At 41.5% G+C, this 12,017-nt stretch overlaps 1 protein-coding gene across 1 annotated transcript in view; it reads left to right on the top strand.

Moving 5' to 3' along the window:
• The window catches only part of galnt16 (UDP-N-acetyl-alpha-D-galactosamine:polypeptide N-acetylgalactosaminyltransferase 16), a 51,318-nt gene that overhangs the window by 29,634 nt on the left and 9,667 nt on the right, over positions 1–12,017 (top strand). The window contains exons 7-10 of the mRNA XM_083997928.1: positions 5,162–5,249; positions 5,666–5,750; positions 7,045–7,148; positions 10,925–11,051. Of these exons, the coding sequence (XP_083854054.1) occupies positions 5,162–5,249; positions 5,666–5,750; positions 7,045–7,148; positions 10,925–11,051 (404 nt within the window). The remainder of the gene's footprint in view (positions 1–5,161; positions 5,250–5,665; positions 5,751–7,044; positions 7,149–10,924; positions 11,052–12,017) is intronic.

The following is a 12,017-nucleotide window of genomic DNA, read 5'->3' as shown; positions in this document are numbered from 1 at the left end:
CCTCTTGTATTGAAGCCCCGACATGAGAAATTGTTCCAAAGAAAATTAAATAAGTCTATATTTTAAGCTTGTTTGTAGTGGAAGCTCCCAGTGTCTCAGTTCACTGCTCTTCCTGACCGGCGGAACAATTTCTCATGTCGGGGCTTCAGTACAAGAGGGACATTACAGACGAGCAGCATGGAGGTATTTGGATGTTTTTTGGTGTGTCTTTTTGGATGAAGAAAAGTGAGCACCATTCACAACCGTCATATGGACATGCAGTGCTGCACGGAGCCCCGCTGTAACTCAGAGAAGGCACGGAGGACTCTGAAACTTCTCCCAGCCCTAAGTCGACATGAGGGTGAGTAGATAATGAGTGAAATTTGAATTTTGGGTGAACTATCCCTTTAATACTTTTAGCACCTTAGGGAGAAACTGCAAAGTGCTGGAGGTAATCTGCAGCAACACTTACTTACACACTCCTAATGTGAAGAGGAGCTAGAAATGAGCAACATCAACCTAATTCACACGAAAAGAAGAGTGTAGATTTTTAGAAAAACATGTGCTTTTTTCTCCTTTCTGCTCCTCTTAATCATCTTGAAACCCAATCACCCTCTCGTGTTTATCCTGGGACGTGGCTCCAGGGTGGGAACCATTTGTCTAATAGACCAAAAAACAATTAGCATTTCAGATCAGAACATTTCTCAGAAGCTGCCACGGCTCTTGGAGCAGAAAGTCTCACTGATTATGTGAAAAAACGAGTGAGTGCCAAAATGTTTTGTACTGTGGGCTGATGTTAGCATGAGATCAAACACAAAAACAAAAGAGAGAGAGAGAGGAATTTAAATATCGCTAGTATCCGTGAACTTATCTTGTTGGTTGTTTATTTTAATTACAGTGAGACAGGCCTGTCGCCAGGGGCGGAGGAAACACATTGGATGTGAGAAATAATATTTTAGAAGTGAAGTTATAAAGTTTTATTGTAATAATACAATTAGTAGACTGTATCAAAAGTAAAAGTATTGAATTAGGTATAAAAGAATTTAAACTAGGGGTCTGTGGGCAGAAAGAGGTTTAGATTAGTTTTTTGTTTGTGCAGTTTTTCTGGGAGTGGTGACTTCCACACAGTCTGCTCAGTCTGCTCTTGGTAATATACAGAAGCGCTGGTGGGGCAGGGACAAGAAAAAAGGAAAATGAGATAAAAACATCATGATTCCCGCTGTGAAAGTACATTATTTAATGCACCGCGAGGGACGACCTGTGAGGCTAGAGCTGGAGCAGCAGGCGGCCGTGGATTCAAATGATTTTAGCCCGAGGATACATAACATAACAAAATCTGACAAAGGCAAAGTGACAGCATCCAAAAAGTGTCTGGATACTCTGCATTAAGCTGCAGAAAATCAAAATACAGAAGCTTAGTAGGAATTTAAATTTAGCCCGATCTCGTAGATTTGTCGCATTTTGACTCGATTGATTCGATTTCTCCCTTAGTCACTTCAAATAATAAATGTTAGGATTGAACTTTATCCACAGAAAAGGCATCGGCCGACTCGTTTCTTTTCTTACACACAGAAAAAAAATCCCGCATCACCACAGAGTGTAGGCAGCAGAGGTCTGGCTCTTGATCTTTGACCCCCAGCTGGACAGTGTGTCCTCTGTTGGTCCGTTACTCAGACACAGATGTGACATTACTGTGTGATGAAGCAAAGGAACCCTCCCCCCTTCCCTCCACAACATGTCACATGTCATGTGTGGAAATTATGAAATCAGGGGTCAGTGAAACTCATGTTGAATTACAGAAGAAGCCTTTTTTTATTCTCTTCTACAGTTAATGACTCGATTTTGTTCCATTTCATGTAAATCAGTGTCTGTTCCTGAGCCTATATGTTGAATTTTGCAGCAGGAAATGAATCCTAAACTCTTTTATAAAAAGAAAAGTGGAAGCATTTAAGAGACTAAATCACAGCACTCTCACTCTGTAATAAATTCACAGTCAATAAAGAACAAAAGAGAGATGGAGAGATCATCAATGACATCCATTTGGGAAGTGCAGCCTCCTCATGCATTACGGAAAATCACAGAGGCTCATTAAAAGCCCAATAAATGTCTATTGCTTAAAGCTGTTGAGAGCATCACTTTCCAAATTGCTCTCTCTCCCTCTCTCTCTGGCAGAGTGGCATCTCACACTCTTCCCCCGCACTTTTTGGTGCAATGAGCACAAAGTTCAGGGTGGGTTCAGTTTCTGAGCAGAAGAGAGGGACGGCACTAATTGGAAACCGTGTCCCCAATGTTAAGCTGTCCCACTACTACACAAACACGCACACAGACGATGGCTCATGGGCAAACAGCGGTGTTGGCACAGACGGGCTTTCACAGACAGACAGATGTAGGCAATACACACACACACACACACACACACACACACACACACACACACACACACACACACACACACACACACACACACACACACACACACACACACACACACACACAGCGTCTATCAACCATCAGCAGCTCTCTCCCCTGCTGTGTTTACTCTCAGGTTTGTGTTACTTGTGCAGCAGGAGGTTCAGAGTTCGTTTCTCGTGAGTTTATCTCCACTATGAACTGTGGGGAGAGCCAGAAAGTGCACAGTCACATTATAATACTGTATTTCGTTTATGTTGTTCTGATTTTCCTCAGACTAACACGTGAAACTTACAAACATTCACAGAAACAACAATGTTCAGCTGGAAAATAACTATTATTTTCCTGTTAACAATCGATCGTCATCTTATCAAAACCATATGATCCAAACAGGCAGTTAATCATCGAGCCTGTGTTGCGTCACATCGTCCACTGGGAGACTGAGCGACCACACAAAGTGGTGGTGCAATATTTAATATTCATCAATTTGCACTTGTTCATTTTCCGGACTCACGAAAAATAGATTTTGATTAATTCGCTGAACTTAACCATGTTGAGAAAGACTCAAGTCTGATTACAACACTGTTTGATAAAATGTTCTGACATCAGCGCGTTGTATCTTTTTTCATCTTTTAACATGGTTAAAAAGAAATCTTTTTCAAATTTCTTGTGTAAAAATGCAAAGTTGGATGTAAAGTTAAGTCAAGAAAAGACGCAGAATTACGCTGAAAATACAAAAATTATTATGAATATGATTTTCTGCACATGAACAAAGATTAACTGTGCACAAACAGTTAATTGCATGACTGCTTTGACATGTCGTGTTTTTATTCATGAAAAATCTGGACTGCACCATAGAAGATATTATTATTTTATTGTTTATTTGACAAGGACAATGCACATTAATGAACAATTCGTGACGCACACATCACGTCATGTAAATATGCCGGATTTAGCTCAAAGCTAATTTTCATCCGTAGTCCTCACATTTAAAGATGGACAGACATACCATAAAAAACAGATAACAATAAAAAGCTACCTGCGTTAAGTATAAGAAAAAACATAGTATTAGCAGCAGTTACAACAATAAGAAAACAGATAGCAACCTGCATAAATATAAGAGAGGACAGAGTACTAGCAGCAGTTATAGCAGTAGAAAATAAATGTGATATTTTCATTGATTTAGATTTTAGGAGATAGTTACCATGACTGCTGCTGCAGAAAGATTTGAAGTAAAGTAGCGATACTTGTTCATGCTGAGTCTTAAAAAACAAAAGTAATGCTGAGCTCTCAAACCACTTTAGCTTCTCTGTGAAGTTTTAATGCAACATCAAATTGCAGGAGGGATAAAAGCCGAGGGTGACGAAGCTTTTGATCCAACGTGGTAAATAGAGGTAAACAGAAAGATGGTTGTGGTTGGTACGGTGACAGTTTTCATACTGACATCTTCACAGCAAAATGCAATATAATTATCTACATCGACATCTGTCAAAACACTGACAAAGATAATAACGCTGTTGGCGCTGGATGAAAAGTCAGAGGACTGTGAAATCTGTTGATATTCATCCTCCAAACACTGTGAATGAAAATAAATGTCATGTCAGTCCATCCAATACCTGCTGAAATTATTTTTCAGATCAGATCAAAGCGGTGAACCGACCCACTTTCTCATGTCCTAATACTAAAACTATTATAAAACACACTGACTTTCACAACTTTTATTGCTTCCATCCGTGCAGAGGGAGCACGTACTGTAAATACTTGTAGGAGTTCAAGTATGAGATGTTTAAAGGGGTAGTTCACCCAAAATTCAAATTTCACTCATTATCTACTCACCCTCATGTCGACTAAGGGCTGGGAGAAGTTTCAGAGTCCTCCGCGCCTTCTCTGAGTTACAGCGGGGCTCCGTGCAGCACTGCATGTCCATATGACGGTTGCGAACGGAGCTCACTTTTCTTCGTCCAAAAAGACACACCAAAAAACATCCAAATACCTCCATACTGCTCGTCTGTAATGTCCCTCTTGTATTGAAGCCCCGACATGAGAAATTGTTCCGAAAAATATAAAATAAGAATATGTTTGAAGCTTGTTTGTAGCGGAAGCTCCCAGTGTTGCTCTCGCACGATTTGTGGAGCAGTGAACTGGGTGTCAGTGCAAATCGCGCAAGATTTGGACGGACCAGGAAGAGCAGTGCTGGGAGCTTCCGCTACAAACAAGCTTAAAATATAGACTTATTTAATTTTTTTCGGAGCAATTTCTCATGTCGGGGCTTCAATACAAGAGGGACATTACAGACGAGCAGTATGGAGGTATTTGGATGTTTTTTGGTGTGTCTTTTTGGACGAAGAAAAGTGAGCTCCGTTCGCAACCGTCATATGGACATGCAGTGCTGCACGGAGCCCCGCTGTAACTCAGAGAAGGCACGGAGGACTCTGAAACTTCTCCCAGCCCTTAGTCGACATGAGGGTGAGTAGATAATGAGTGAAATTTGAATTTTGGGTGAACTATCCCTTTAAAGCAGTGAACTGACCGACCGGCATCACTGTCCCTGGAGCTATGCCAGTGTTGTGCATTTCATGATTACCTTACCCACTTTCTCATGTCCTAATACTAAAACTATTATAAAACACGCTGACTTTCACAACTTTTATTGCTTCCATCCGTGCAGAAGGAGCACGTACAGTAAATACTTGTAGGAGTTCGAGTATGAGGTGTTTAATCACGTCTTGCGAAGTGTCTGCATGGTAATAATGTGTCTTCTCCTCCCATGCAGGACCATACGCGTGTGGTCAGCCCCATCATTGACGTCATCAGCCTGGACAACTTCGCCTACTTGGCTGCCTCCGCCGACTTGAGAGGAGGTCAGGACGCACAACACACAAATCATCATGCAGAGAAACACTTATAATAACACACAGCTGTGTTCGGGGGGAAAGCCCCTGTTTCACATTCACAAGCCCTCGTTGTGTGACATCACAGCGCTTTGCCAGATCGAGCTCTGAAACTTTTGGAAAATGGATTCAAGTCAGTCAGGGTGTAAAGTTTAAGTGGAAGTAGAAAGTTTTCCTTCAAGTGTAAAGCAGATTTTACTGTGAGGACTGGTAGTTATGATCGGTATGAGCGATGGAGCCGAAGCCAGAACGAGCAGGATACTCCTCGTTGTCTTCTTGGCGGCGTCAGATGAACTGATGTCTGGACAGAAGTGGTTGTAAATTTAACTGCCTGATTTGACATGCCGTCTCACTTGTGCTGTCTTTTTTATTCCTTGGTCTTCCAGGATTCGACTGGAGCCTTCACTTCAAATGGGAGCAGATTCCCATCGAGCAGAAAATGGCGCGAAGTGACCCCACGCAGGCAATCAGGTAGCTACGTCCACGACACTCATTGTCATTCCTCTTCCTCCTCTTTCACGGAGCCGTAGTGTTGATTTACCAAATTGGAAGAATCATTATTAACATATATTTTATTAGGAGAAACGTACACAAAGAAGTCCACACACACACATCCAAATCCAACACGGGCCGAAAAACACAAAGAAATAAAAAAAATGCATGAAACGGTTCACACACTGCAGGGCTCTGACGTTTCGAGCATCATGCTCTTAAAGGAATAGTTCACCAAAAAATGAAATTCACCGGGAGGCCGGTTCATAGTCCAACGAAATCCTTATAAGAGATTCAATAGTGCCCGACACAAAAAAGTCCATAAAACTACACAAAAACCCTGTAATATTCCTCCACACTGCTCGTCCGCTGCAATCCAAGTGTCCTGAAGGGAGGTCATTTAGGACATTTTTATAGCCTAAACAGTTGTGTATTTCGGGTAAACTCTGGACTATATCCCTTCAGGACACTTGGATTGCAGCAGACGAGCAGTATGGAGGAGTATTATAAGGTTTTTGTGTAGTTTTATGGACCTTTTTGTGTCGGGCGCTATTCAATAATGACTGAATTTCATTTTGTGGTCACGTGATGTCATGATACATTATGGACAAGATAAAAAAATATATACAGTAGGCTATATGTAAGAAAACACCATACTTAAAAAAAATGTATTCATCTTTATTTCTTGCAATGTGGTTTAGTTTAGGATTTAATTTGTAATACGTTGGATCATTTCTGACAGAAGTATGATGTTTTCTTTTATATACATTTTTTTCTTGTCTCGTAATGTATCATGACATCATGTGACCACATCATGTGGGTATTTAAGGTGTCTCGTAAGTCTGATGAAGAGCATGACGCTGGAAACGTCACTTTATTAATAAATTCTATTGAGCATTGGAGCTCTTCAGCATGTGAACCGTTTTATTCATTTTTTGTTCATATAATTTTATTAGGAAATATTATGTATTTACTAATGTACTGGAAAAATGACTGATCCTAGAAGACAAAAAGGTCACATGATCAGCAGCTGGGCCTGTGTTATTACAACCCCTCATCGCCCATCTCTCTGTCCGCTGCGTCTGTTTCCTGTGGAACAAATAAATAAATGGCAGCAGTCGAGGAATCCAAACTCCGTGACTTATTTTGACTTGTCGTTTTCCGATGGAAATAAATCACAGATTGAAGTGTGTCGAGTTCATCTGCAGAGTTAGAAAGCTTATCGTCGTCTTCAGGCTTGTAAAAAAAACTCACCCTCCCCTCCTCTCTGCAGGACTCCCGTCATCGCCGGCGGGATCTTCGTCATGGACAAGAGCTGGTTCAACCACCTGGGCCAGTACGACACCCACATGGACATCTGGGGAGGGGAGAACTTCGGTGAGTTCGCTCACTCACTCATGATGATGAACTATCACTTGAATCAGAATAATGTGACTTTTTAGTAATTCATCTTCCTCCACAGACGTCCTACAGTACACTCAGAGTCTTTAAATAAGTACAATTGATTTCAGAATTTATCCTTGGGCATTTTCTAAAAAAGTTTTAGATTAAAGGGATAGTTCAACATTTTGACAAATTGGCCCATTGCCATAATCCCTATAGTCATAGCAGTCGGTTCGTTACCTTTAATTGTCGGTGCAAGCTGTTTTTAGAACAGCGGAGCAGAGCCGTGAGCTGCTCAGAGCTACGCTACGGAGGCTAATTGGATTTCTTGCTTTCCCTCATCAAACTCATCAAATACACAATCCAACAACTCAAAAACGCTCTGGTGGACAAGTTGTGACCTGCACATTCACCACGCTATGACATAATAACAGAACATTACCAGACAGAGTTGTTTTAGAGGTAAATTCATGCAAAACCGCTGATGCGCGTTGCCTTCAGGGACAGTTTTTCAGCAAGCAGACTCTGTATTTACCTCGAAAAAAACAACTCCGTCTTGTAACGTTGTGTTATTATCTCATAGCGTGGTGAATGTGCAGGTCACAACTTGTCCACCAGAGCGTTTTGGAGTTGTTGGATTGCGTATTTGATGAGTTTGATGAGGGAAACCAAGAAATCCCATTAGCCTCCGTAGCGTAGCTCTGAGCAGCTCGTGGCTCTACTCCGCCGTTCTAAAAATAGCTTGCACCGACAAATAAAGGTAACGAACCTACTGCTATGACTATAGGGATTATGGCAATAGGCCAATTTGCCAAAATGTTGAACTAACCCTTTAAATAAGTGACCAGAAGATCACACAAGTTATCTCTAAACTGAAACAACATCCAAAAGGGAGAATGGATTTGACCTGGATTCACCTCCATTACTGTGCACAATGAGGAGAATAATGTTCTGTCCCATTTAGTGTAAACTAGTAAAGAGTCTCTTGTGTTTACAAGAACATTGAATCATTTATTTCCCGAAAATTATGTTTATTCAGGGGTGAAGAAGTGTGTGTTTATTTGTCACAGTGACCACTTTGTTTGTTTGAGAAACACACAACTGTTTCTGTTGACTGAAAAGGTCATGAAGTTAAACACATGAGTGATAATGAAATGTTCAGAGTTTACTGTAGTATCAGGAGCAGTGATGGGAATAACGGCGTTAAAATAAACGGCGTTACTAACGGCGTTATCTTTTTCAGTAACGAGTAATCTAACTACTATTTCCACCGTTACAACGCCGTTACCGTTACCGACAATTAAATGAGGCGCGTTACAAACTACTTTGAAGCCGTTGTCCTCCGACTTGGCTCATCTCAGACACAGAAGCTGCTAAACTGTTGTTGTTTTTTCCTCCTCTCCTTTGGTGAGGGGAGGGGGGAGGAGGGAGGGACGAGACAACCGCATAAGTGATGATGATTGGTTGAGGCAGAGTAAGGTTTCATGCTAAGCCAATCAGAGGCAGTGTTCAGTTTGTACACAAACCACACACGCACGCAGTTTAGCCTCACACACACAGACTAGCAGAGGGAAGCTGCCGAGATCGGAGGGAAAGTGGAAACAGACACTACTTTAATCTCCCTGAGGTAAAAGACAAGAACATGTGAGGTGTAGCTACATTATGTCCCGGAGCGAAGTGTTTGTCCTGAGCTTCTGCTCACCTGACTCTGTGCAGCTTCTTCATTAAATCCAAACAGTCCGACACAGCGACGCACTGCTCCTCTTTGACCCCAAAGTCTAGGTAGCTCATCAGCTGGAACTCTTCCAGAGCAGCTACAGCAGCGTTGTGACCTCAACCATGGTTGGTGAGAGCAGAAATGTTGTTGTTGTAGTGAAAATGGGCGGGCTCGTGAAGACGCGAATTTACACAAAGTCAAAACGAGCGATAAATCGCATTTCTCGCGTATCTCGCGTTTGGTCGCGCGTATAAACTCGAGCGAAAAAAAAGCGTTCCTCGTGTTTGGTGGGAAGCCCCTCGTGGGTCTTCCCACCAAACACGATGAAAAGGACGAAGACGCGAAGGTCCCGTCGCCATAAAAGAATCGGGTGTAGCGTCGCAAAAAAAAAAAAGTCGCGTCTACCGCGTCTCGCGCCTAATCGCGTCTTTGCGTCACGGCCTTTTACACCGCGGACGTAACGAATAAACGGTGACGGTGTGAACGAACAACATAGAACAGGACCAGACGTGGCGTTGTTTCCTCTTTTCACCTACAGCTCCACTCTCCCTTACTTGCACTAACTACTGTTATTGTTGAGGCCAGATAATTGTGGGATTTGTAGTTTTTGACCAATCGTGTGCTCTTTCTTTTTGTGATTTTTCCGGTTCACACATGTTGGTTTTTTTTAGGGGCAAATGCGAGTGAAATGCTCGCCCATGGTGGGCATAAGAAAATGTAAGACCTGTCTAAAATGATTTAAGACTTGAACACAATAATTCAACAAATTTAAGACATTTTAAGACCTAAAATTTAGATTTTCACATTTTAGACTTTTTAAGACCCCGCGCGCATACCCTGTTATTTCATATAAAAGTTTAAGTGCATACATATTTTATGATGCTGTGTATTATATATTTAAGACCATCTTAGAATTTTCTAATAAATGTAATACTTTTTAAGGCCTTAATTTTAGATACATGAATTTAAGACTTTTTAAGGATCCGCAGATACCCTGTTGTGCGCTCGCAGCAGGACAGATGATCAGATGGATAATCGGTAAAGTTAATAATTTCACTTAATGTGGCCATGAATAAATTAATTTCGATGTTTCGCCTGTTATTAAACGCAAATCTTGAATAGGTCTCCGCTGTTTTCACATTTAAAAAGGTCTTTGTTGTCTTTGTACAGAGACAATATGAGATTTGCTTGTAGCCACAGCACTTAAAAAACCCACTGTAACCTATTTTCATAGGCACACCAGCCTCGCTTTCAATAAAACACACACTCGCATTCCATAATTGCGATCAGTGAAATATATGAAAACAATAAAATACAATTTAAAAATGAGAGAAAAAAAATCCAAATTCTTCGACATATTTAAACTTAAAAAAAAGAAAGAAAAAGTAACGCAATAGTTACTTTCCCTGGTAACTAGTTACTATTATAGTGAAGTAGTGGAGTTACTAACAGTTACTTTTTGGGAGAAGTAATTAGTAACTATAACTAATTACTTTTTAAAAGTAACGTTCCCAACACTGATCAGGAGAGGGAATTTTAACTTCATACCTCAGATTAAATCATCCATTTTGCATTTATATACATCTGTCTTTCAGGTGTCTCTGTAGTAACAGTGTATATTTGCACTTCAACTTTTACTTTAACTGTTTGTCATAATGATGGTGCTTCACTTTACTGTGTCTTAACTCCCTGTATTTAGTCGTGTTGCGTCTTGTCTGACTGCAGAAGCTTTTAGATGCTGCACAGGTCCGTCCTGCAGTATCATGGGTCTGAGCTACAAAATGCCAAACGTGTCCTTGGAATTTGCAAGAAGGCAGCAGCAGCAGCAGCAGCAGCAGCAGAGCATTAACTCCTCAGCCACAGCAGATTTCATATCGATTTACAGATTACAGTGATGTGCTGCATGAAAAAAAATGTAGCAGGTGAACATGACCAGGCTGAAACTGCGACAGTGCAGGGTAAAGAGTGCAATTTAGAGACCGACAGGCAGACAGCACCTTCAGATAACTACATGTCTTGTGTTCATCCCTCCCTCCCTCCTTCCTTCCTGCAGAGCTTTCTTTCCGGGTGTGGATGTGCGGAGGAAGCCTGGAGATTCTTCCCTGCAGCCGCGTGGGGCACGTGTTCAGGAAACGACACCCGTACGACTTCCCAGAAGGCAACGCTCTCACCTACATCAAGTGAGTGGGTCGACACAGACACACTGCACAATAAAACAAAATAAAAAAAATCCCAGTTGCAGAGATGGTTGATGATCTTTTTAGTCTTGAGCCTTAAAAGGATAGTTTAACATTTTGGCAAATTGGCCCATTGCCATAATCCCTATAGTCATAGCAGTAGGTTCGTTACCTTTAATTGTCGGTGCAAGCTATTTTTAGAATGCCGGAGAAGAGCCGCGAGCTGCTCAGAGCTACGCTACGGAGGCTCTCAAAGTTTTTTTCGAGGTAAATACAGAGTCTGCTTGCTGAAAAACTCTCCCTGAAGGCAACGCGCATCAGCGGTTTTGCATGAATTTACCTCTACAACAACTCTGTCTGGTAACGTTCTGTTATTATCTCATAGCGTGGTGAATGTGCAGGTCACAACTTGTCCACCAGAGCGTTTGGAGTTGTTGGATTGTGTATTTGATGAGTTTGATGAGGGAAACCAAGAAATCCCATGAGCCTCCGTAGCGTAGCTCTGAGCAGCTCGCGGCTCTGCTCCGCCGTTCTAAAAATAGCTTGCACTGACAATTACTGTAAAGGTAACGAACCTACTCCTAAAACTATAGGGATTATGGCAATGGGCCAATTTGCCAAAATGTTGAGCTATCCCTTTAAATATGAGCCACACAGCTCAGCTCAGAGTGACATTAAGTGCTTGAACAGGAACATTTCACGCTTTTGACACATTTGGACCGAAGTGCCAGGGAGCGACAGTTTGAAAAGTCATCACCTAGAACTCATGTAATGTAAAAACGGTGAACTGCTCACACCTAAAAATCCTCTCGCTCATGATTAGAGGTTTTGAAGATGTTGACGAAGATCTGATCTGCAGAGCAGAAGTCGACAAGGAAACATATATTATATGCAGTTAAATCAGCTCAGATAGAGATATTATACGTTATTTTTCTGTTTCTTCCATGAGATCATTGCATCTCATCCTCT

Source organism: Trachurus trachurus (genome assembly GCF_905171665.1).
Source record: "Trachurus trachurus genome assembly, chromosome: 22".
In the NCBI taxonomy this organism is placed as follows: Eukaryota; Metazoa; Chordata; class Actinopteri; order Carangiformes; family Carangidae; genus Trachurus; species Trachurus trachurus.
This window is presented reverse-complemented; position numbering and strand designations above follow the sequence as displayed.